The sequence below is a fragment of the Anser cygnoides genome, chromosome 2 (genome assembly GCF_040182565.1).
Source record: "Anser cygnoides isolate HZ-2024a breed goose chromosome 2, Taihu_goose_T2T_genome, whole genome shotgun sequence".
Classification (NCBI taxonomy): domain Eukaryota; kingdom Metazoa; phylum Chordata; class Aves; order Anseriformes; family Anatidae; genus Anser; species Anser cygnoides.
The window spans coordinates 54,170,090-54,197,347 of NC_089874.1; the positions used below are offsets into that span (position 1 = coordinate 54,170,090).

At 37.3% G+C, this 27,258-nt stretch overlaps 1 protein-coding gene across 2 annotated transcripts in view; it reads right to left on the minus strand.

Annotated features, from left to right (window-relative positions):
- The window catches only part of DTNBP1 (dystrobrevin binding protein 1), a 72,673-nt gene extending 48,411 nt beyond the window's left edge, over positions 1–24,262 (minus strand). The window contains exons 1-6 of one of the 2 annotated variants that reach the window (XM_013190274.3): positions 24,106–24,262; positions 20,800–20,850; positions 18,122–18,172; positions 17,168–17,228; positions 13,563–13,695; positions 7,688–7,820 (exon numbers count right to left, since the gene is read on the minus strand). In XM_013190274.3, the coding sequence (XP_013045728.1) occupies positions 7,688–7,820; positions 13,563–13,695; positions 17,168–17,228; positions 18,122–18,172; positions 20,800–20,850; positions 24,106–24,161 (485 nt within the window). In that variant the 5' untranslated portion in view covers positions 24,162–24,262. Of the gene's footprint in view, positions 1–7,687; positions 7,821–13,562; positions 13,696–17,167; positions 17,229–18,121; positions 18,173–20,799; positions 20,851–21,950; positions 22,591–24,105 lie in introns of those variants that run through there. The other variant, XM_066992090.1, reaches the window with a different exon arrangement.
- Between the last annotated feature and the right edge of the window lie 2,996 nt (positions 24,263–27,258).

A 27,258-nucleotide genomic window follows, 5' to 3' on the forward strand; every position in this document is an offset into this window, starting at 1 on the left:
TTCTGAAAGTAGCAGACGGTCAATAAACTCAAACAACTAGATTCACGTGTAAATAAAAAATAATCCCCAAAGAGCATAGAGATGGTAAAAATTGAGTATTAAATTTGAAAGATTTTACAAAGAAATGTGTTTATAAATGTTGAGTTGTAAATACTAGATACAAACAAAAATGAACACTTAAAGAAGGTATACTTGCTTATCTGCAATGTCATTTAAAGATATTTCTGGCACCTACCGAGACTCAAAGCAAAACCTTAGAAATACTGCATTTCATCTGTTAAATCTGGTACAACTAAATTACCAAAATTATATTTAAATAATTGTCTTCTACAGACTGATACAATCTTTATTCAGCTAAAAAGCAGAAGGAGGGGCTTTAATTTTGATTTTATCGGAAGAAATAGAATCCAAAAACCTGAGTACCCAAAACTTGTGTCACTTGTACTAAATCATTTTCTGTGCAATGTAATTATCTGTGTACTTAGGATTAGCACTTCTGATAATGAAACAAAAATGTTTTCCCTCTGGCAGATTGCTTAAGCAACCTTTTCAGATCGCATACGTCAACTATGACTTCAAAATACCTTTAAGACTGAATAGATTTAAGGAGTAAAAATCAATAAAAACCAGAGCTACTACTAAATACTGTTGAAATTGAGCAGCAGAGAAGGTTTTCTATTTGTCTGAAGAAGCACTGAATACAGGTCATGATTCTTCATCATGAAATATGAAATTCTATTCAGTAAAAAAAAAAAGAAGAGAAAAGCCCTAAGGAATCTAAATACTTTTGCAGTAGAGTTTTTTTTTTTTTTGACTTCTGTATTCAAATGGAGCTACAAAAGCAGCTGAAGTCTTTCCATATCTTTAAGTGAGATTTCTACATCAACTTCATTCTGGAAGATAGAATGGATCAATGCCAGATTTATTTTTCATAACAGAATGGCAAACATCAAGTGGTAGTTGACAATAAATACAACTAAAATCAAATACTACCCTAATATACTCAGCAGTTTCAGGGTATAGTGAAAGCATTTCTCTTTTGATGGTTCAAAAAAAGAAAGAAACGTTTACCTTGATGAAGAACATTGGGTGGTCACCTTTCAGGTGTTAAATTCAAAAGAAAAACAGGGGGATGGAATTAAAACAGAAGAAAATGGTAAAAGGCAAACCTGCGTAATCATTAAAAGCAAGCAGGCACTTTGTCCTCTTTTAAGAGACTGACACAGATCATTCAGCTTTGAAATGCACTCCAAGATGGAAGTTGAAGTCTGGGATAAATTTTAGCTCCCTCTAAAAGATTATGCCTTCAGATATAAGGCTTTGCAAAGCACCCAGTTCTTAGGGGTTTGCTGTCATTCTGTTGATATTCAAAAAGGGAGTTAGTTTTTATTTTATTTTTATCTTGGTATGCAACATCATTGAATCACGAAAGGATAAATGTAATAGCAGAGTTTTAGTTATTTTTATCATACAACCAACGATTTAGAAATCAAAGTTTAAAGCTGAAATCAGAGAGAAGCTACAAATACCACAACCAAAGGTGACATCTTTGATTTCTAATAGAAAGGAAAAGGGTTCCTGCAGAGCTGATTTTGGTCAACAGCCACACACCAAAATCCAGACCCTAAATCCAAAATCCAGAACTTGGCCATCAATTTCCCTACAGGCGTTAAAAGTAGAATAAGTAAATAAATATCATTATTCGAGAATTGGCCAAATTTTATTCCAAAGTGACATAGTAACATGGAAAAAAAAAATAGTAGTAATAAAAAAAAAGCCTGAAACCATATACGCACTCTCTACCTAAAAGTATGTGGTATTCCACACAACATGAATGCAATTGTGGCAGTTAGTTGTAACCTGTACCACTTTGGGCACCCTTACCACATCCCTTTGACAAAGGCATGTAAAATACCTCTCACAGAAGCATTGTCAACAAACACATTTAAGACATTTTTTTGAACATTTTTCAAACAATCTTTTTTCCCCCAAAACAAATTAAAAGGAATTATTGAAGATCTCAGGAAAATAATTCATACTGAAGAGAGACAGAATCTATCTGGAGAAACATTAACCATTGCTCAAAATCAGAGAATAGATGTAACGTGGTAATGACAGCTAAGCCCTGTTCTGCCACTAGCCACAATGAATTAATTACTTTCATAAATAAGGTAGTTCTGAGGTGAGAAAGAGTATAAAGGAATGATTAGGGCAGTCCTAAACCATCGTTTCTATTATTGGTACAATAAGTCTGGACAAAGAATGCCTGGTACTAACAGACTGACACGATTTACAGATTACACTCAGTAATCAGCACTACATAGAGGTAGAACAGTCATGCAGGACTGATATAATGTTCAACATTTTCTAGAAAACATCAATAAAAGCTTCTGTAAGATGCAGAGGATCCCTCACAAGCATTCAATCCTTAATTGTAGGTCACAAAAGTCAACAACAACAAAAAAACATTTATGCCTATAAAAAAGAAAAAACTACAGGAAGAAGGTATACTACAGACCTCTTAACTATTTCACTGTCTCTCCTCATCAAGCAAAGACCATCATAAAAAACAGCAAAATTAAATCAACTTTAAAGTGATAGAAGTTATACTGCACATTCCCACTTCTCAAATAACACAAAAAATGCCAAAGACTCTAAAATCTTTTGTGCTGCTGTTTATAAAACCTGGCCTAATATTTAAATAAATATATATTTGGAGCATTTATGGGAGCAAAATTCACTAATAACGAAGCAGCCTGCTTCTCTGGGTTTGATAAATGCAAACTACTGTACTGTAGGTGTTCTTGTAGACAAAATAAATTCACAGTCCTAAAATTATGCAAAAGGAAGCACAACTATCAAGGGACTTTATGCAAAGCTTGTGCAAAAAACAATCCTCAGTTTTTCAGGATCAATAGGGTATCAATCATTCCATATCTGTCCAAAGTATAACAACTGATATAAAATTAATATAAAATTAATTCCAGCCAGCTATTACCATTAAAATACTTGGTACTGATTGTGCTGTATACAGACCCTTGAATAGCAGGATGGAAAAGATGTCTGCGATGTGTACGCTATTTGGCACAAAGTTATAGCCATACAATTAATGTCTAATGAAAACTAAATCCAGTCATCCACAGCATGACTACTGTGACAACTGTCCTGAAGATAAACTTTCAGCATCCATCCTTGTAAGTTCATTATTTATGTATCCACTTACATGAAGGTATAGCTGCTGAAACTCTAAACCTGCTGGAAGACTGATCAAGAAGAATATGGCAAGCAACCTTACTTTGATGAAAATGTTTATGAGAACTATGAAACATGTAGCTAGAGTCCTAGAAATAATTCACAGTACATTTAACGTTCAAAGGAAAAATAAACATGTTTGAAACATGTAACAATATTTTCTACATATCAAAAATCCATTTGATAAATTAATATGTGAAGCTTATAAGTGTTATAAAGCTACAACTCAAATTTATCACTACCAGATGGGAGGCAGTCATCACTAAAGACAGAGTACTGTTCTAGCTTATCACTTGGGGAACATCATGGGATCTAAACAAAGCCTGCACACATACAAGTCTTCTGTTAGGCAACACAATTTTGTATTGCAGGGTACTACTATCCATTCCATCTTCTCTCTTCTGACCTTGGTAAAAAAAAAAAAAAATAATTTAGGTAAACAAGAAAATTTATAATGATACTGCAGTAGGGATAGATAATATCTGAAATCAGCACACAAAAGAAAATTCTACCTTTTACTTTTTTTATTTTTTAATATTAGTAAGTAAATAACGATTAATTGTCCCAAGTAAGAAGAACTTTTCCAAAAAAGCAGGCTGGTCTGAATTGTCTAAAGAAGATTTTTGGATTTACTTTTTGAACGCTTATTTGGGCAGGCCTAACAGAAGACATGGTGCAACAATCCTTATGAGCCTTTATGTTCAATCATAGTAGTAACTGATTAAGACATTTTCTCACATACACATTTCTAATCTATAGAATGCAATTGCTGTAAATTTCATACCCTCTTGAATGTGAAAGTGAATCAAACCTTATCCTCCAGGAGCATAAAAACAGGATGTCATCAGCATGGAAACTCCTCAAACTGTCAAGCTCCTCAACTACTGCGTTAATTACCAAAGCAGATGGTTACAACTTTTCTGATATCAAATATATCTTTAAAAATCAAAAAAGCAAATTTAGGTTTAAATATACATATTAAGAACATATTTTCTCTTTACGTAAAGCATTTCTTTAAATGTCACCAGAAAGGGAAAAAAAAAAAAAAAATTAGTCCCACTGAGGTTTGCAGTATTGCTAAATATTCATCTGTTGAAATATACCCAAACAAGAAGAGACTCGGGACTTTAGATTTCTTTCATCATTTTCCTTTTATGTCTGTTCTCAAAGCAGACAAGTAATGAAAACAAAGGATTCTTAAACTGGGAATCCTAAAAAATTCAAATTCAGACAATTATGTTTAAAGTTAAATGCCATAATAAAACGTATTCATTCATTTCCAGTGACAAGGGACTCTTTACTTAAATGAAATACATTTGTACAAAATGCTACTGTTAGTCATCTCCTTTTAACTGATAAAAATTTTTGCTATTTTTCAAAAAAACAAACAAAAAACCCAAACCAACACTGATCCATCTGACATGGATACAATTGGTATTAAGAGCTTCATAGCTTCAGGATGGAATCATTTTAGCTCACACCATAAGCCTGCAATTTTGTGCATATAAAAATTAGCACAAAAGTGAGCTTCTGACACTGCTTCCTGAACGACACAGTGCACTGTCCTGGGAATACAGAAAGTGCCGTAGGACACTGGAGGGATACAAGGAGTTATCTGGAAATCAGAAACTGTGCATCCTCAGGAGGAGAGCTAAGAGAAAAGAAGTAGAATTATGCTTGAGAAAACGACAGGAAACAAATGGCATGGTTTAATGCTAACATGCATGCAAACAACTGCAGCAAGACTAACCAGAGAAAGCAAAGGTGGAACCTGGACTCCATACAGCAATACTGGTACCCTGATCAATGAATTTAAGAAACATAAAAAGGAAAATTAATTAGCACACAGAAAATCAAGCAATTCCCTCCATCCCCAGCTCCAGCCGTTACAATACATAGTGGATTGATGAATCTACATTTAAACTAGTACTCAACACAAAGACAAAAGGGAATAAATTGATCAGTTTTAATAGAAATAAAGTTGTTCTACTTAACATAGAGACCTATTTCTGAAAGTCAGTTACCATAAGCTGCATTTCAAAGGTTTAGTGTTGACCTAAAGCACTTTCTTCTACATCTTTCACATAGAAAGATTTTTCAAAAGACTTGAAATACATAAGCTTCTAGCGTAATCTCTGCCATAACTGTACAGTAAAATTACCTTTTTGTTGCCCCCTAAAAGTAACCACAGTTTCTAAGAGTTTGTGTTCATCTCAGTTTTCAACCCTCTATGGTCAATACACAGGAAATACCTTCTTACACAAAACCATTTAATCCCTGAAAGTAAATTTCTGTGTTAAAGAGAGAGCATAGGCTCCTGAACCCCCAACTTGATTCTTTACTGTTATCACAGTAAAAACCCCAGGCACTAAAGAGAGCAGCAGAGAGTCCGAGTTCCAAACATATATAACAAATCACACATTAAGTTAGCTGGCTGTTCATTCTTCAAGTACCTACACTAGCAAGTGTCCTTCTAGTAATGAGTTGGCAGTTAATTTCTTACCTAAATAAATACTGTGGTAATGATCAACCAGAAATTACCTGCATTTTTCCTGTTTTGTCTAGATCTGACCAAAGGTAATCAGCTTACAATTATGTTTAGTAGCTTGCTTAGCATTCTATTTATAAAACTGATTAGATGCTAAGCAGAGCAGGCAGCAGTTTAACACTTTATTTTGTTGCTGAAAGCAGAATCTGGGGGAGAGGAAGAGAAAAGTGAGGAAGGAGGGGAGGGATGACAAACCAAACTCAGAAAACTTCAGAAAGATTACTATGTTTTGGGGAGTGTAAATCTATTGTTTTATACACATTTAAAATTTGTGTGTTAGTTGGTTAAACAGCACAGATTTAGAATTTTGAAAATATTGCTATGAAATATTTAATTATTTATATAAGTTAGAACAAGTGAAAATTGAGACATAGTGGCTAGTGCTCTTCCTGGAGAGAGTGAAAATAGTGTTGTCCAGACTTAGGAATGAGAAATCCAGGTTGCAGGAAAATGACAAGAGCACTGATGTGGGCCTGAGGTTCAGCTACCTGGAAAGGGTACAAAAAACTGAAGGACATGACATGAGTAGCTGCTGGATGTGATGGATAGCACTATAAGGGATGGCTGCATTTCTCAGGTAGTTAAAGGGGAGTTACATCAAAAACAGCCAAACTGCACAGACAATTGAAGGGGACCTTCAAGGTACTGGGAGACTTGCAGAACCTGCAATGGGAGGCAGAACTTGCAATGTTAAACAGTATGTAAGGTAACCATATCTGTAACACCACAGAGAGCCAAGATTCTGTTGATAAAGGCAGCAGAAATAATAAATTTGAGCAGAGATGTAGCAAACCAAGATTGAAGGGGAAGAAGCTGCTAGGGCTGCATTGTTTATTTGGGAGGAGACTGGAAAGAGAGAAAAGGATGGCAAAAAGGAAGATCAAGAAAGAGGTAAAAGGATATGGTACGCAAAATGCAACCAGTACTGCCTGGCACAGCCTTGACTTTGATCAGCACATTCTAATCAGGACCATAAGCCAAACCAGTTGTTCTGACCATACCACATGAGTCAAACCTACTTCCACTGTGATGAGAACTGGGGAGAGAGCCAGGGTGCTTCCCCTGGCTAGCAGAACACATGGCTGCTCAGATCAAGCAACCTGCTTATCCCTCCATAAATGCCTGCTCCAGGTCCGTCAGCTACCGCATCTACCCATGCATGTCTATCAAAAATCATCTTTGACAAATTGCTTCAATTTAACTCTTCATTTCCTCATCTACATAACCAAATTATTACTACTTTTCTTCTCTCCATTAAAGTTATTTTTGGCACTATCAGTAACAAACACAAGAAGGTCAACAGTTACATATTTTAAGCTCCTAACATTTATCTCTTGCTATGTCATCTTTTATGTAAATGTGAAGTGCAAGAGTTGGAGGTTCTGTGGTTAACTTTTCACCCAACTGCTAAAAGTTGGACTTCGATTCTAAGTAGTAATGACCTGTCTTTGCGAGTAAGGGAATGGCAGGAGAGTAATAACTACCATATAGAGTAGAAGATGCTCATAGGATAGGATAGGAAAATACAGTCTCTAACTTTACAGGTTACAATACATGGGAAAAAAAAACAACACACACAACAGGGCAAAGATTTAAAAACGAACAACAATTTATCAGTGCCTGTTAACGACAGCCCTTACTCCGTTTTTTTGAGGATAATACAGCCCAACTTCATCTTCACAATGTAGTGATAATTTCCCAATACATCCTCTCTGTTTGTCACCAAGAGTTAGACCAACACTCAATTTATTACAAATTTGCAACTTCCTGTCAACGATTATCATTTCTTTAAAAAATTTTAAAATGGGGATTGTATTGTATAAGAAAAAAATCTCAATAGGCTTATAGTTTATGCCAACCAATATTTATAGCATTTGTTTTATTTACCTTTTTGTTTTCTTGTAGTTTTCCAGCTGTAAATTCTGCATGCATTTGTATCTTTCCAATTCACACTGTTTACATAGGTCCTCAAGACACAACAGATGATTCTCCATTTCCTCAAAGTTTGCCTCTAGACGGGCTATAAGAAATATTTACATGAACATCAAATTGTATCAATAGATGGACACAACCCACCCAAACAGAAATGGGAATTCATAAAAGTAAATAATCGATTAACATGATAATAATTGCACATATATAAATGGATCAGAAAGATAAACACATCTCAAATCACGAAGTGGAGAGTGACGGCAGAGCCATGTTAAGCAAGATCTAACTGAGGCTTCCTTTGCAGCGATAAGTATATTGTCCCCAGCATCTTAGTCTCAAAGACTTGCGGTCCATACTTAGTGAAAAGAAGCATCCCAAATTTGTAATTTAATTTTGCTTGTCAGGCATGCTGTCATTTTACTACTACTTGCTGCGTACCAACCTGAGGAAGGAAATTTTGCTGACCAAGACCAGTGCTAATCTCAAATTATTCAAATGAAGTAAAGCATACTGGAAGAATTTTAACTCTTACAAAACCTTGTGAAAATATAAAATGCCATCTTTGACAATTTACTAATAAAGACAGACCAATGGACAAATCTCTAGACTTACCTATCCTACATAACCAAGCACAAAAACCCTCTCAATGTCTTTTAAGATGAGACTCCAATGAACTAGTCACTCTAGGATACAGCTATGTCAACACATGACTACTATCGACATTCTTGCCATAATGATTCCTTGACCAGAGGGAAGGAGAATTACATTTACATGTTTACAAATGAAACAAGCAAAGAGTAGGTGGGAGTTCACAGTTCAGAGGCAGATACACTAATCTGTTACAATAGATAAACTTGATTGTTGATGCAAAGAACTACAGAGATGATGGAAAGAAATAGCAGAAAAAGCTAAAGCAACTCTTGTTTTGGCAAATGGCCTGATTTCACCTTTGCCTGAGACAGAAGCAATCTCCAAGAAGCAAGACAATAACTAGTAAGTTCATGGCAGAAAAAAAGTGATTTATTGTGTTTTGCTTGCTCAAAAGAAGGAAACTGCAAGCTGGAGACATCAGCGTCAAATCCCCAGTCCTGGTCTGGCTTTCATACTTGGAGCCTATCTTGGAGTACACAAAATTTCAGCTCTCTTGGCCATCGCTCAACTAGAAATTGCTATCCTAGTGGTTCCCTCAATAACTGCAGAAGTTAAAGACTCCATAAACAAATTCTCTAGCATGCATATTTGTATGTTCAGCTCCAATTCAGCTTCATAAGATTTTTTTTGTCCCTAACAAGAAAGTAAAAAAAAAAATGCTCCACAGCAGTCAGAAAAGTAAACACATGACATAATCTATCATATCAGCACAGATTACTTGAAAAAAGGTTGTTAACAACTAACATGGAAACAAGTTTGAGGAAAAAATGTTTTCAGTTCTACAGATTACAATGCAGAACACGCATTGTTTACCACACACTCATCTTCCTCTCTCACAAAATCCAGATGTATTCAACAGGTAATATCATGACTATTTTTATGATCGGTGGTCCCTTTTTGTTTAAAAAATGGACTTTTCTGAGTGCATTAAAATCCAAATGGCTCCATTATGCTAACCTGCCTTTCAGAATGATTGCTCACTTACTAATTTGCAAAATTCACAAACACAGCAGGGTTCAAGATACTTCAGTAAGGTACTTATCAACTACTGTTTTTTCCACATAGAAAAAAAAAAAACCACTATTCTATACTTGTTATTGAAATAATGTTAAAAGATAACAACAAAGAACAGGAAAATATAATGAAGAAAAGTGAATTCTAGAGGCCAACTGATTCTTAGCACTAGTATTTGAGCAACCTCTAGTGGGAATTGCAGAAAACACAGCTTATGCTCCTGAAGAACAGGAACAACTTAAATTCTCCAAAAGAAAACAATCTTGTTTTGCTGCAACACAGATTTCAGAATTTTTCTTTCTGAAATAAAAGAAAATATACCTGTTTTCACACACACAAAAAGAATATAGCTGCAGCAATGGCATTGGTTGTGAATTCATGTCTCTCTTTGTCAAATGAGACCATATGCACTGTGTACCAAAAGGAAGCTCCAAACAAAGCTATGTATTTAATCTATTTGGAACTTAAGCTATAATGGTTTGACAAGTTCTTATCAATATCCGCAGATACATAAGCTCATACTTTAAAAAAGGTATTTAGCAAAAACACTAAATTAAAAAAAATTACATTTCCAATATATTGCTTACAGTGGCACCTAGAATGCACCTGTCCCTGAAAGCCAGCTCATCTAAAGATATGTCCACAACTACTACATTTTTTACTATTCAAAATTTCAATTTTACAAAGCCGAAATTCTGTATATACCAAGATAGGCCCCAAGCAGGACAAACCATCAATCATATTTTCACATGGGGCTGTAATTTAGACAGAGACAACAAAATAGGATTTAAGTTTATCTAGGACAGATCAGGGTTATGACATTTTAGAAGTCAAAACATTGAAGGTACCGAAGTCCTCTGTATGCAGAATATTGAGCTCAAAGGATTTATACCTGACTTTTGACAGGCAGCTCACGCTTCAAGATATCCTACAACCAGGTGATTAGGCACCTACCACCATTACGCTCTAAAACAACAACGTGATGGAGAAAAGCACTCCCCCTACCTTTTATCTTTTTAAAGAGGTGGGAAAAGATTCATTGTACCAGAAATTTCATTCTTCCTAAAGTTTACTTGATTTAAATTTATCACATATTTATTTTAACTGAAACCTATGTTACCTGTTGTTCTGTGGTAGTTCAAAAATTGTTAGAAAAGCTAAATCACAATTGTGTATTGGAAAATACCACAGTTTTCATTTTTTCCTACAATAATTTTAAATTTAAACTTTCCTGCACAGTCCCAGCCACTAAAACTGAAGCTACCAATTAGTATGAAATTCATTTTTATAAAGTTTATTCATCTTCCGACTAAAAACCAAAAAGGCACAAAACAATAAGGATGGAAACAATTACATCAAATAAATTCCCTTTACCTCTAGGTCAAACAGGGACACAACAGATCACTAAGCTTAAAATGAGCATATATATGTATGTTCACGCTCATGTACACACACACACAGAGGAAAAACTCAATTCACCTGCAAGACTTAAAAAAAATAAATCTGTTAAAGATTAGGAAGGAACAGCTTTTATCTCTGTGAATATATCCCTAGCCTTATTTTCTTCCCACTCTCACAAGTCTAAATATTTTCACCCTACATGGGGTCTTGTCACCTATGTTCATGACCAGTCTTTTTGAAACCAATTTCAAGCTTATGTTTAACATTAGATGTTTAAGAGGAAAAAAAAGAGTGAAAATCGGATTTGAATCTAGGTTTGTGTGCATTGATTTACTGAAATCAAAACAGACATTTGAGCAAATGCCCCTGATCAGACATGAAGTATATTTTATATTAAGACAAACACACCAGCTATTGACAAGCAGATATTTTCTACAACATCTCAAATAAAATTTGTCTTAAATGATGATTCAAATGCTGGACTTTGAAAGGGCAATAACTGTTGATTTCACTTTTACAAGAGAGTAATTTTTTTCTTATAGGCTTTCAACAGCAGCTACAAGACCTTGTATGCTACAATAAATTTATCAGACAAATGGAGACAGTCTTTTTTTATGGAAGTAAGGAACAACTGATAATATGAGTACCTAAGTAAAAGGACTTTATAAATAAAGTGCTAATGAAAATGTGTCTTGTTATACACAGTAAAAGATTAAGAATCTACACGTGACTCAAGCTGATTTTAAGTAGGTCACCAAAAAGGTTCATTTTCATTATCTGAAATTTCTGTTACCAAAAGCTGCCAGGGTTCCCTGTCGATTTTCAAAATGAAAGCATTAACTGATTTATTAGAGGCATAGCATGCCACAACACAGAACTACTATTAATTTCCTGAAATGATGAAGATTAGCCAAATGACATCTTGGATGCACAACCCAGGATGTAGCAACTTATAATTCTATACTCACTTTTTTTTTTTTTTTTAACAGAACGTTTCACTCGCATTCAAAATTCAGTCACAATATTAATTACCTCTTGGAAAAATTAACACAGCTTATGTTTAGAAAGGACAGATATCTCAGTTATAAAAGAATAAAAACAGTAAGCAGAATATCACAGTAAACTTCTGCTGAATCACTTCCAGAACTGTAGATGTTGAATTTGATATAAATTATACCTTTCTCTTCAGATAGACTCTATAAGACTTATCAGAAAGAAACAAACAGAAAAAAAAGGAAAAACAAAAACAAAAACACAATCTCAGTGGTTAGAGAAGAACTAATAAAAACCAGTAGGTGAATTACTTGAAATCTGACCCATGAAGTGAGGCTAGAAGATTTGGTTCAAATCTCACAAACTTGGCAGTGTATCTCAAAATTAGCTTCCCAGAGCAAACTGGTTAATACTTCCCTAACCGCTGCTTGCATAAAATCGAAAATATTCTAGAGTCACTGAGACTCCTCCAACTAATTTTACAGTCAGGGTGAGATTAATTCTGGTACATAAAACCATAATATTAGGAATGGGAAGGTAACCCCAATTCATCAAAATTTATAGCATTTGCAGTTATGAACTATAAAGACAATTCCATTAGGTTTTATTATATTGCTTATCTTTGGCCTACCAGTGGACTGCATCACTTTATGCACGATGATATTAAAATCAGTAGTTAAATACATCAGTATTTCAATTGATATTTCATAAGAAAATAAGTGAGCTTTTCAAAATGCCAACAGAAATGCTTACCACACATAATAAAGCCTTACTAAATCACATGATGTACAATAATACATGAAAATACATTCCATGGTTCAAAAAGAAATAGAAAGCTATTACTAGTCTACCTAGGAACAAAAACTCATTTGTTTAAAAACTTTAAATTGATGCAACTTGAACAAATTTTCATGGAGACAGTAAGAGGCCTACTGATGACAGAAAGGTTTCCTAATTTTCAAATACTGCGTCCTTGTTTCAAGGCACAGTTACACTGCAGCTTTTCAAAGACTAAGAGGCCAGAATATTTTTTCCTAATTTCATTTTCAACACTGGATCAACTGTTTTGTATGAGAGGTTTCCAGAAGTAGTCCACTAAAGCAGTGATCTTCTCATCTTTTAAGTCAAATCGACAGGCTAACATCTGATAGAATTATAAAAAATTGGAACCCATCTGTAGTCCCGTACAACACATCTAACAAATACCATGTATTTGGTAACCTCAGAAACTAGCATTGCCAGTTTCACCTACGAAAAAGACAGGTATTCCTGTATACTAAGTTGACTTATGGAAGCAAGCTTTGGAAACAACAACGACTTTCGACAAAATGTTTCTGCCATGGAAATGTCCCAAGCCAGGTACATTTCTTGCCCCACAGAACAAATGATGATTTAAAATAAATTATTAAATTAAACTACACAGGCTCAGGATAATCAACTACATTCATGACTGTTAACATTACTTACATAAAGAATTTAAGACTTCAATAGTAATAATTTTCAGCGGTTTATGCCAGGACATGTAGTTACCATACATTTCCCTCCCCCCCAAAAAATAGTGACTGATACAACATTTTACCTTCTGGGAAAGAAACCACTACAAATTTTGCTCCTCTACAAAACCAGTTAGTTTAAGAACTAATGTTATATAATAAAAAGGATGTGTTTGGGGAGGAAAATTAAATTTTATAATTACAAATTTCGCAACATCTGAACTTCAGTCTAAGCCTCTTTATTGACTTGAACGCTTGCTATGTCTATAAAACCTTACCTAGGCTTGCTGTAAGGCATTCCAGATCTGCTAAAAACCCAGGTATTTGTTGGAGCTGATCCTGTAGTTCCACCAGACTGTTCCTTTTCTTCTCCCAGTGTGCAGAAAGCATCACAACTTCACTGTCCACCAGCTGAAACAAACAGGTTCTTGACTTTACTTGCAAGTTTATGTACCTACTTATGAGCATCACAACCAATTTTTAGAATTCATGCATAAGGTCAGTACAATAACCTTATAGCACTACAACTTACATACTTGCCAAGTAAACATACAACACACTCATGAAAGCATCCCACAGTATGAAAAATGCATATAAAAATGTATCGATCAAAATAACAAAGTTTTTTCTCAATACGCTGATTAAAACAGGACATTTTATGAATTTTATTAACTGTAATGACATACAGCTGGAATTTTGACAGCAGGGCTGCACTGGTATACAATAATAACATTACAGTGCTGTAATATAAGGCTTACCTAAATGGATAACTTAGTTTAATGTTGCTAGTCATGCCAATTTAATCAATAAAGTCAGATGAAATTGACATGTTTATAAAACTTGCCACCATTTTCTCACCTACTACCACTCCAAAAAACAGAACAGTTGATTTAGAAGAAGCACCAGTTTCAGACCCATTTTCATTATCAGAAATTACAAATCCGTGACACACTGTTTCTGTTGTTTTTGTCTGATTCTTCCTAACATTCACTATACAATAGTGTAATAATGAGGAGGATACACCATTTAAAAGTTTTATTTTACATAGGTCAGATTCTACAAGACACAGCTAGATCAAGAGAACTTAGGTAACACAAATGTTTCCCTTATGATGATAATTGAGATGATTCAATTAGTTTCCCTGCTCTTAGTTCCATTACCTATTCTTCTGTATCTGCATTCTGAATGCTTCAGTTTTCATAGAATTTAGTTGCAAAAATGGAAAACATTAGAACAATGGGCAAAGGAAGTTCTTAAAGATTTATAATTCTATCCACTTCAGACAGATTCGTTCAGAAGAATGACAACTTCCATTTCCAAACCCTTCCAGCTACCTATCTCTGTCAAAAAGCCATCCTGTTTTACCAGACAAGGCTTGAAACCTTATTCCAAAGCCCAGTGAGTAATGAAACACTTCAGAAGACCAACACCCTTTTTTAAAGCCAGAACTGTTTTTGAGAACGAGATAACGGATTTGTATGAGTCAAACATTAAAGCAAACAACAACAAAATACATCATGGGATGAGGACAAACAGCAGAAAAACATTTCAGCCTAGAGAAAATTACATGCAACTAAGATTACAAGCATCTAAAAGCAGTATTTTTAGGATAATTTTGTAGATGGAACTGGTAGTTAACATCTACAATGTAACATGATAAGGCTGTAGGCAGCAATTAAAGCTTGAAATTTTCAAGTTCCTTTTTCTATTCAAGGTTTATAAAATACTAGTGCTCTTATTTATCTGCAACTGGCCACTACCAGAAATAAGATACTGGACAAGTGGAACTTCAGGCCTGATATGGTACAATCAATCCTGTGTGCCTACACAATTCTGATTATATTGAACCCTGTACTTTCTACTTTCATAAAAGCATATTCTGGATTCTCCCAAAACAAAATATCTGAACTTCATGGAAAATTTTGGAGTCTTTTTGGAAGTTTTTAATTCTAATTTTCCCAAGTAGCCATAACACGCAAGATTAAGGTTATCTTGGCTTTATATACGCGAAATCTCCCGTTGTTTTTAGAATTACATTTTTTAAAGCAGACTATTGCAGGAATTGCAAAATTTTAAGAAACTCATCTAAGAGGTCTTCTAAAAATAATCATGGGTAGTAAAACACACAAAGCTGGCAGAGGGAACTGCATCTCTAGTAACTGAAACTTTTCACTAGAACTGGTGGAAAATGTGGGTATACTATCAGACAAGAGAAAGAAGAACATACAATAACCTTCCTTACCCTAAATACAGCATTTCAAAAATATTAAGCAGTGAGTTTTTATATATATTGGAAAAGGCAATGGAGAAAATTCCTATGGAAACCAGAAGAGCCAGGAAGGATGTGGCCAGGCAAAGTTAAGGTTTCAACCAGGACAGTGAACCCCACAGTTCAGTCCTGCTCTGCATCACAGCTACGCAGCTGACACCGTCTGCCCCTTAAAAAGGGTTTGAAATGGGAGGTCTGGTGCGGACCTCCAGAGGAGCAGATCAATCCATAGACAGCACTTACTGTAGCTTCCCTTCCCTTCATGCCAGAAATAAACTAAAGAGTTTGTTACTTTAATTCCAGAAGGGAGAAAAGTAAATGAAATCAGAAGCAAGCACAGACACTTTCTGAATCTTTTCAGACAGACAAGTCAGATCTTGCCATTTCCCGCCCACTAGGAGAAGCAGCAGATAGCATCAGTGCAACAGCCCTACCCTGGTACTAACCACCAGCACGCCTCAACCCCAAAGATACTCAGTACTTCCCAGCCCTTCCAGTACTTCTAAAGAGCTACAGTGGTAACACGCAACGCCATTTTTGCAACTGTTTACATTACATCATATTATTTATTGTTTGCATTATCATTGACATTACGTTGCCATTTATTGTAGATCTCTTAAGTAGACTCAAAATAATATCCCCAGCTAACTTAAAATATGTCAGATAATGGCAGAAGAGTGCAAAAAATGGCCATCTGAACCTCTGGATGTGTCTTATTTTTACACTTCTTGTCACACTCCAACAAAGTAATATTTCTCACTGTCATTCTGTAACCTAATATCCCCCAGAAAAACAGGAAGCTAATGTAATTAATAATTTTTGCTTAGGCTCAAGTAGTGATTCTAACTGTCTGAACACAGGACAGAAGACAAGAACTTCTGTGTGTCAATGTATAAGTTAAAAATAACAGAACTAGGAAATTATTATACTAAGTGCTTGTAGCAACAGGAGTCTCAGAAAGTAAGCAGTAGAGTGAACTTCAGACAATTCTCGTCAGATGATGCCTTGTAAGAAACATGATCACAGAACTTCTGTTTTTACAACAGACATATTTAATACATCAGGAACATTAATTGTTGCTGACTAGCAATAAATCTCAAAAAGGTATTAAAAAAAATAGGAACTGGGCACTGTGATCCATTCTATCTGCTGCCAGTCAAATAGCATCTTAAAATCCCAGTAAAACAATGCAGCTTGACATTTTTCTGAAGCTGCAACGGAGTATTACTTTTTCATAATACTGGTTGTACTGCACCCAGCTGGGATGGAGTTAACCTTCTTCATAACAACACATATGGTGCTGTGTCTTGGATTTGTGACTAGAACCGTGTTCATAACACATCAGTGTTTTAAATACTGCTGAAAAGTGCTTGCACAGTGTCAAGACTTTCACTTTTCCCCACTCATAAACTCCACCCCTACAGTGATAAAGCTCGGGGCAGGCACGAAATTGGGAGAGGACACTGCCAGAACAGCTGACCACTAGCCAAAGGTATATGCGGGTGATCAGCTGGTGACCAGAATGAACCTAATACATTGGTACTAAAAATTTAAGTTTAAAAATATTTACACATTTTAAAGCATTTTAAGAGTAGCATTGTTATTTTTTCCTACCTCTCCAGCTTTTGCACAATCTTTAGCTCCTTTGTGAAGGGCAGCCCAAGCATCCTCATATCTGAAGAGAAGATAAATGATTTATTTTTTTTAATGTATTCTCCTTACAAATAAAGAGGATTTCATGGATGCCCGTGTGTTTGTATTTACAGAGATTACAAAAATACAGTTTTAAAAACTGTCTAATTGTATTGGAAGAACAGTAAATACAAGAAAGAAATATACAGTAAGAAATAATTTCTTTCAAATAAATTATCCATCTTTTTTTAGCATACGTTAAGAGCTCATTGGACCCAGACTTAGATTCAAGACTACACACAAAGATGCTTACAGCACTACTTGGAACCCAATTCCATTAAGAAAAAAAAGAAAAAAAAGAAAGACAAGATTGTATCACCAGTCATGTCCATTATCTGTCCTGTCCATCTGTCCCCCCACCCAAAAAAACTGAGAGCAGTCTTTTTCGTTTTGAAGATACAAACCCAGAGGAAATTTATAATGCAGAAAAATTCTCCCACTCAGAAAAAATGTGATGAAATAGACATGGAAAACAATTTCTTCTCATGGCTATGACAGTCATACTGTCTATATTTCCATTATAACAGCAGTAAATCATCAAATGTGTAAAAGTTGCAAAGTGTCAAATTAAAACCACGTGCTGGGTCTCAATGCTGCTCTCCTTTCTCCATGTGCATTAGACCAAGAACTGAAATTATCTTCCAAATTCTCCTTTTCCTACAGAATGCCTGATTCACCAACATCACAATACTTAAGAATTGGGCAAGCTTTAAATACATATATTGTTTCCCAACAAGCCCTGCTCTACTCACTGCAAAGCATCCAAAAATGAATAGCAATATGAACACATGCATTTTCTTCTCATTTTCTTGACCAAACAAAGTTGTTGCTGAAATATCAGGAAGCAGAAACAAACAAAGAAATAGAAGGTCATACCTGCTCAGTAATTCCAGTCCAGGAGAAAACTCTGGCAAATCCTGAGCAGTTCTGTAAACAAATTGTAAATATACAAACGTTATTATTGAATGGAAGGCTGTTACACACTATCTATGCATACATACATGCATTTGACAGATATGCTGAGCACAGGAATGTTCCCTAGTGTTTGCTTTCACATTTTGTCATTTCAGGTTTAAAGTGCATTACAGCGTATGTTACAAGAACATTACAAAGATAGTTTTTTTTTCCTCTCCATTATTTTATTGTAACCCTTTATTTATTATTTTATTGTAACTTTCATTATTTTATTGTAATTAAAAACAACTTACATGAGACAATTTCTTGTATATATAAATACCATAAATGAAACCTTTTTTTCTTAAGCCAAGGGAAAAATCATAGAATCAGTGAGGTGAAAATGGACCTCACAGTGGGTCTCTTGTTTAACCTCTTGCTCAAAGCAGGACCAGCTGTGTGATCAGATCAGCTTGCTCAGGGCTTTGTCCGGTTGGAACTTGAAAACCTCTGAAGACAGAAACTTCACAGCCTCTGTAGGCAGCCTGTTCCCCTACTTAACTGTCCTTGGGAGGAGCACTTTTCCTTATTGCATTTTCCCATCTGAACCTCTTTGTTTCCTTTATACCTACTGCCTTTTGTCATCCCATCACACAGCACTGTGAAGAGCCTGCCTGCCTCACCTTGATAACCTGCACACAGGTAATGGCAGGCTGCTGCTAGGTCTCCCCAGAGCCATCTTGTCTCCAGGCTGAACAAGCCTCTCCTCATGTAACAGCAAGACTGCAGCCCCAGCATACCAGTGGCCCTCAGATGAACTCGCTCCAGGTTATCAATGCCTTCCTTATGTTGGCCCAAAACTGTACACAATAACTCAATGTGATATAAGAAGTGCTGAGTCAGGGGGGATAGCCACTCTCCTCAGTCCTGCTGCATGTGGCCTTCCTTGCTGCCAGGCACATTCCTGGCTCACTTTCAGCTTGATTTCTGCCAAAACCCCCAGGGTCTTCACAGCAAAGCTACTTCCCAGCCCCAGTCCATATTGTTGCAGAGGATTCTTTCTTCCCAGGCAAAGACTTCAGATTTGTATGGGTTGAATTTCATGAAGTAGTTCCTCATGGCCCATATGGCCCTGTGAACTTTCACGGGCTGATTTCCCCAGTTTGATTTTCAGCCATTACGGGTCAATTTCTTTCTTGAATCCTCTAACTAAGCAGAGGGACTAGGAGACCTTGTTTGCAAGGACTAAAGCAAAGTCATCACCTATCTCAATTTCATTTCATCATCCACCTCATTTAGCAACTATCCCATGTTTATTTCATTCAGCCTTTTATTACCAATGCAGGGGTAGAAGCTCTTCTTGTCCTCAGGCTTTCCTAAAGCTATCCCTGCATGCCAAAGTTATCGAAAGGGTATCAAAAAGTTATCCCTGACCCCCCTTCAGAACTCTTCTTGACTGCTGCGTCATTCTTCCAGCAGATACAGAGGAAGTTAAAGCCCCCCCCCCCCCCAGAAGAACGGGGGTTTAATGCTAGTGAAACTTCCTTGAATTGTCTAGAGAAGACACCATCCACCTCCTGTCCCTGGTCGGATTGTCGGTAGCAAGCTCCCACCACAACATCACCCTTAGTGGCCTCTCCTCTGATGCTGCTCCACAAGCTCTCAGCCATCCTTATAACCAAACTAAGCTGTACCTGTTCCAGAATTTTAACAGCAAAGCAGAAGCAGAAGTCATCCTGGCATTCCCCAATTTGTGAGGATCTAATTGGGTTGCCCAGTGCTTTTCTCTAAAAGTGATTAAGATTCACAATACACCAGATGAACCAAAATGTTTTGGACTGGAAATATACAGAGAAGGCAGTTGCCTAAAATAGTTTTATTCAAACCTTCACACATTTTTAGTTTAGCTTCAGTGTCTTGACAACACAACCAGTTTTCCGTTATAAAAATCTTTACACTCTCCAAACATCAAGCTTCAGAACTTAATACAGTTTATTTCAGATGCCTTATTTTTTAAGGCCTGTCTTAAAATTAATTTGTGTCTACATGCTTTTTTAGTGAGAACATGCTTTACACTAAAGCACATCTGAGCTTATTTGAAGAAGCAACACTGATGTCGTTTACAGACATTAAATGGTCCTTCCCTATAGTTCCCACAGGTTGAAACAATATGCTAAAGTGCAGAGGATTAAGAAACCCACAGTTTTTAAAAGCTCTTGCAATAGAGACGATCACAGATCATTTAAGTAGTATGTTATACATATATTTTTTTACAATAAAAAGGCTCATTTTTGTTCTTACACTGAAAAACAATTACAAACAATTTCAGTATACAAGATTCACAGAGATTGTAAAAAAAATACATTTTGGTGTACTACAATCTGAATCTTGTGTGAAGTACTACAATAAAGTTGACTATTCACATATTTAAGTAGACACTTATAAATTGTTTGATAATCATCAAAAATTATTTAGGCATACCAAAATCCTATTAAGCCACATACTTCATCAATATTAGGGTTAAGCTTTTCTGTCATCAAAAGAACATTCTGTAAAATTCTATGGAGATATTTTTGTAACCTGAATATGAGCCTACTTTATATTTGCCTTTAACAGTAACATCCTAAATCAATGCTATACATTAAGGTGTACGGAACTACCTCTGCCTGCTTTTTTTTGCTTCTCTTGATTTGTCGCCCAACGTCTTCAACCTGTAAATCAAAACACAAAGCTGTCAGACATTTCCAACAAAGAACAACTTGTCTGAATGTCTAACATGTTAATTCCAGTCTATTACAGTTATTTTTATTTCAGCTTATTTCAGACATAAATCAAATTTCACTTAATTTTATGGAAACTGTCACAGAAAATTATTTTTACTTCTTCTAAACTGTAAGATTTTTCTACAAGTGCATTGAGCAACTGGGATGAAAATTTTAATGAGAGCTATATATCTAAGCCATCCAGCTTTCAATACTGCTTCCTTAGCAGACAGGTATGAAAGATCTGCATACAAATAGCCAATTCAATCCTGAAGAATATCCTTCATAAGGCATGTGCGCCAAGGAAAAGCATGACAGTAATATAGACATATTTGCACCCACTTGCTGTAAGTCTGCCAACATAAGACTAGCACAAGCACAACTTTCCACCTGCCAGCTATCAGAATCTCCAGCAGCATTGTCACAGTGCACTGCTAACTGAGCAAATGTGAGGCTTGTTTCACCTATGGGCAATTTCAAACTTACTGGTATCTCCTTCCTTTAAAATCCATTTTGTTAAAAACAAACAAACAACAAACAACAAAACAACTCACAAGCAAACGAGAAAAAAAAGAAGCCAACTCCTCCACTGCCCCCACCCAGCTTTTTGAAACCGTTTTCCAGTCAACCTGTATGTGCTAGTCAGGTTGGCATGGAAGAGTGTGAACCAAAATCTGCTCTTTCTCTGCCTGTCAAGGTGATGGTTGTCCTCTGCCTATATGTCCTTCGGCATCCCAGCTGTGTGGGATAACAAGAGTTAGGAAGAAATAAAGGATGTACAGATATGAGCAAGATGGAAGTGACCTATGAGCTCCAAAGATCTCTTCCAGACATGACATGCCGGTAAGTAACCCTGAGTTTTAAGTAATCCTCAGTCACCCAGTGACTGAGAAGCAGCCCTGATACAAAGATAACCAGGCTGCTTCTAGGGTGAGTCCAACCACTCTCCGTCCCCCTCTCTTTGATATCACCAGCTTCCAGGAACTCTGAAATGAAACCTCAGACATCTACAGCAACATAGGTGGTAGACAAATTGAGAAAAGACATACTAAGGCTGGTCTCCACTCCCTGTTAGAGAGCTGTTCATAATAGTCAGCCAAGTAGCAACAACCACAGCACGGTGAGGAAAACACTGCAGTTCGCTCTTCTGTTCCTCAGTATGCACTCCTGCCAGTAACAGCAGCAGTCCTCTGCGTATAGGGATCGAAGGAAATGCTGGGTCACAACCACCAGTTCTTTTACTAGGGTATCTGTCACGTAGTCAGAGGTAAAGGTCAAAGGAGGCATCACTAGGCTTCACAATATTGGATTCCTTTCAGCAATGTTCTCTGTACAAAGTAGAGGCAGCGTGAACCACATCACTGAAGCCGACCGAAGCACACAAATTACTGCCTGAGCACAAAGATAGCTTGCTTCTTTTTCCCCCCTTCTCCTGCAAGAGACTGCTTGCAGGTAAATGGGTCAAAATCTAGACACTTCACTCACAGGATACACAGAAGCAGACAGGAGGCACATCTGAGCAGGGGAAAGGAGAACACATTTCGTTGTACACAGAACTGGCTAACAACCTCAAAGTGCTCTTTCTGTATGACCCCAGATTCAATCTTTTTCAGCTGTAAGTGGGTGCTCCCTTATGCCTTTGGAAGAGGCACTCTCTCCTTAGAAGCCCTGGAAAAGCTTCTCCCTCCCAACGTTAGAAGCGACCCAACTGCTCATTTTGCAATCACGTGTAGTTCACATGTAGTTAACAAGCTGGCCGCTTCTACTACTGCTTTGGTGGGGGTAGAGGAAAGGATAATCCAAAACACCGGCACTGAGGTTGCATTATCTCAGAAGGGAAAGGGAAGGCAAAACAGGACAATTCATGTTCTGGCCTGGCTTGAAGGGGACACTATGGGAAAAGGAGCGATGTGCTGCACAACCTTTGTTACCACTGCTTCAAGATACACTTTCTTAATGGCAACAAAGTATTACACTGCAAAAGAAAAAAGGTTAAAGGGACACCCCAAGAAGGACACATTGATGGAGCTCCTGAAACAGAAAGATGCAAACAATAAAAACTGTTTTCAAAACAAAACATGGCAATACAAGGAAGAAGGGAAATTAGAGACTACGTGAAAACCTACTGACTCCCTAGCAGCAACAGAGGTTATTTAGACAAAATTAAATGACCATCACATCCAGGCCTTTGTGTTATCCTGTTTCATCATGTTACAAACACCATTTCCAAAAGAATCTTGCACTGTATTGAGGCATCAAACACAGTGAAAGCTCTTAAGAATAACAGCAAAACAGAAATGTAGCACTAAAGCAATGCCTTAGTCTGTACTCTTTAAGATTTCATGTTTGTTAAGGTAAGACAGATATACCAGCAACTTGTGTGATTGATCGGTAGTTACTGTATCAGTTTCTTCAGTCCACTGTAAACTGCTGCAAATAAGTCATTATAAAGTATGTAAATTTCTGGAGTTCAGAGATGCCTTTACCTATATATAAATATTTACCATAGAGATATTATCAGACAGCCTCAACACAGCCAGAGGCCACACAGCTCTCAAAAGCAATCGATTACAACACGATGCTCTCCTGGGGCTCGTTATGAGCCAACAGCTTTGCAGCACAGGCATGACTTTGTTCCTCAACCATCCTCTGACTTCCAGTAACACTCTCTGGGACCACCTGCTTGTGCTAAAAATAGCACTGATCCAGTGTATATCAAAAAAAAAAGAAGCTTGTGGGGCAACGTAGGAAGAATATCTTTGAACTCTGTAGCTGGGCAATGTAGGAAGAATATCTTTGTAGTGGGGCAGCGTAGGAAGAATATCTCTGCAATGTAAGCAAGGAGCTGCTTCTTCCGCTCATCCTGCGCTTCTTTCCTTCACGTGACAGTAACTCTCATCTTCCAGGGAACAGAAAAGCTTTTCACGCAGCAAAGGGCGAAATTACACGGATCCACGAAACCTCGCGGGTCAGGCACTTCGTAAACGATTCCAGCGCGTTAATCGACCCCGTTCACGCCTTCCCCACCCTCCCAAAAGCGCAGCCTCCCCTTCCCCACAGCGAGTGCCTCCCTCCCAGCTCCCCGCCGTCACAACGCCGCAGCCGCCGGTCCCCTCCTCTTCCTCCCTCCCGGTCACCTGCTTCCCCCTCTCCCCGGCCGGGCTGCGGGTCCCACCACCCCTCCGGACACGGGGTGCCACCCACCCCGAGGTGAAGTCCTGCTGGACGCTCAGCAGCCGCTCCCGCAGTGTCTCCAACATCGTCCCGGCCTCCTCCGGCGGCGGCGGCGGGCGGAGCTCCCCCTCAGCCCTCACCCTCGGCCCGCGGCCGGGGCGGAGCTGGGGGCGGTGTGAGTCGGCGGCCGTGAGGGGCCGCCCCCTCCGCCCCGACATGGCGCCGGCGGAACACCGCCACAGTGACCTGCCAGCGAGCCTTCAGCGGCAGCCCTGTCCCCTCCGCTCCGATATGGTGGCGGCTTTCTCCCGCTTTGTGCTCCTGGCGTGCTGAAAAGCCGGGCCCAGCTGTATCTAGAGCCCGCCACGCTCTGGGGAGGGGGGTTTGGATCCCTGAAGTTTCTGCTAGAGGCTTTTTAAAAGATTAAGTGGTTCTTGCTCGCCACCACCTCGATGGATTTGGCCTCAAGTGGCACTAGTGTAGGAGTGAGCTCAAGGGAATCGTCCTTCCTAATAAAGCCTTAAAAGTGTGGAAAACAAAGCCCGTATGTCTTCCTAATATTGCTTGGATCTTGGAAGGGAGACATGATGATGTCTGAAGTCTTTAACAGGTAGTCGATTAGCAAGCAGGCAGTTGAACAATAAGTTTGTTTGTGTGGTCTACCGCTGTTTTGTTTTGTTTTGTTTTGGTTTTGTTTTTTGTCCCTTCTTATTAGTGAGAAAACAACCAGGCTAGTATAGATGTTAGCGATACTTAAATAGATTGTCATCCCCCAACCCTCCCCTGCCCCCCCCCAAAAAAAAACAACACCCACACTGTCCTTTAGTTATTACCAGTACTAAACAATGCAATAAAATGTTTTCATTAAGCTTCTCAATATTATCTAATCAAGTAACACCCGTCTTCAGTGATTTAGGAGTCTGGAGACAATTTAGGTGGAACCAGACCTTTTCATAACAGTCGGCTACTCTTTTCTCTTTCTGGAGGGCAACACCTCATCTACAGTCACTGTAACATGAAGATTGTCCCCCACCCTGGATGTTTTCAGTTAGTATTTGAGGAACGTGGACCCAAGATTTAGATGGATCTGTGAATTCTTAAGTTTCCATTTAAATGAGACTCCAATATTTAAATAAGAATAAAAACAGCTGGGGGTTTAAAGTAGAAAAAAATATATTTAACCTATTCAATTTTGGCTAAAAGTCCAAAAATTTTAAGGAAAGTGGAGAGCGCTGAAATCATTGCTTACAAGGAGAATGTACGCAGAGGGGGACTGTCGTGCGAGTCATTACATACTGTATAAATTATAATGGTTCTAGGTATATCCACTCAACTGGAAAATTAACACTATAATTGCATTCACTCCCTACCTGTGTACTGTTAGGAGAATGAGATCTGTAGATTGTTTCTGAAAGGGCTTGTTGAAAAGCAATGTTGCTCTGTGGCCTTAATGCAAGAGGTAAATGCTTGCTAAGCAAAGAATGACTGGGTTCATCCTTACAAGCGTTGAAATTTTGTAGCTCATCTTGAGGTCAGAAAAACTGCTTTCATGGCAGGCTGCATATAAAGATCTGTAAAAAAACATATGACATATATACACTATTTTTTTCTTGCTTAGGCTGACAATGTTTGAAAGTATAGACTTTCCATTTCATGGATAGTTAGTTCTCCAGACTAAGAGGAGAAGGGCTTGAATCAGCAAGTTTGATGTATTCACAGACATAAATTACAAATGCTGACAAAAGCTCTGCAATCTGGCCTTAAGTAATATAAAATTTGTGGGAATTTAAGTTTTCAGAAAAGAGGGGTTTAAACCTTTAATTGTTCACGTTTTCTTTTAAGAAGACATTCATTTCTTCTGTCTTGTATATTTTCAATTATGATTTTTTTTTTGTCAGCAGTAGCTCTAATAATTCACAGTGAGTAAACATCTCTAGACTCGTATGCTTCTTTTGCAGTTAAGAAGAAACTATGCGAAGACTGCTGTCCTTGCACAATTTCATTGCCATCACCATGTAGAATTTGGGAAAAGAAATGCATTGAGATAGTGCTAAGAGTCACAGTAGTCCTAGACATACAAGAACAGAAGAGACTTCTAAAAGTAGACACTGTGCTAAAGGGCAGTGGTAAATAATATATTCTATGTAGAGTTTTGTTTAACCAGTTCTTAGGAACTTAAAATAAAGGAGGTTCTGTAAGCTCCTTAAATTATCAGCTTAAGTTAACTTGATTTTTATTATATATATATATATATATTTAACAATGAGTAAACCCAGTTCCTTTATTTTTCCTTGCAGTCACATTCCAAATTTCTTGTTACTCTTGCTGATCTCTTCTGGATATTCTCAAGCTAATCCAGAAAGTGTGGAGCTCTAGCGTTTCCATCACCAAAGCAGAATTACATGGCCCATTCTGAGCCATACACGAGCTTACTTATTAATACTAATTATTTAATATTAATGTACAAGAACACTGAATTTCAAAAACTGTGTTTATGTGGCATGACAACTCTTCATCTGCTTGACCCAACACAGATTATTACTTTTTTGGACAGTAAGGAAATCTTCTGAGACGAGCACAGATCCTTCAGGTATTAACTCTAAACAGTGATGCCTAAAATTCTGTCAGGAGCTTTGGGTCAAGTCTTCTACAGATAAAATTCATGATAAATAAGTTTTTAATACCAATGACCTGTTGTATTCATTTAGTGATTAAGTAGTTCACAGCTGGTTATTTGATACTCTGACTCTTGAGGAAAAAGGTTTATTAGAGATCTAAACTCTGCTAAAAATATCCAAAAAGTATAGGTGGATTATAAATGTGTAGGTGGGACCAAGTACATTGTGTTGAGGTTTGTCAGGTGATACTCTTAAAAAGGCAGAAGACTTAACGTGTTTCAGAGTGCTGTTTTCATTTTGGAACCTCATGGAGGCTGCATACTGATGTCTCTCAAAGAGTTGTGTTGGGCTAAGTGATAAATGTTCACATTTTCGTATTCAGAAGTGGAACTGGTAACTATCCCTTGATTTGCCCATCTGAAGAACATGAAATGTTCTTCATTGCAGAACATGATGGCTGCTGAAAGGTCAGCATTTCGTGTAAGTGACTAATAAATAAGCCTGACTGTCATTTTAAACAATAGCACTGTGAAGAACACAGCTATGTTTTTTTTTTTTTTTTTTT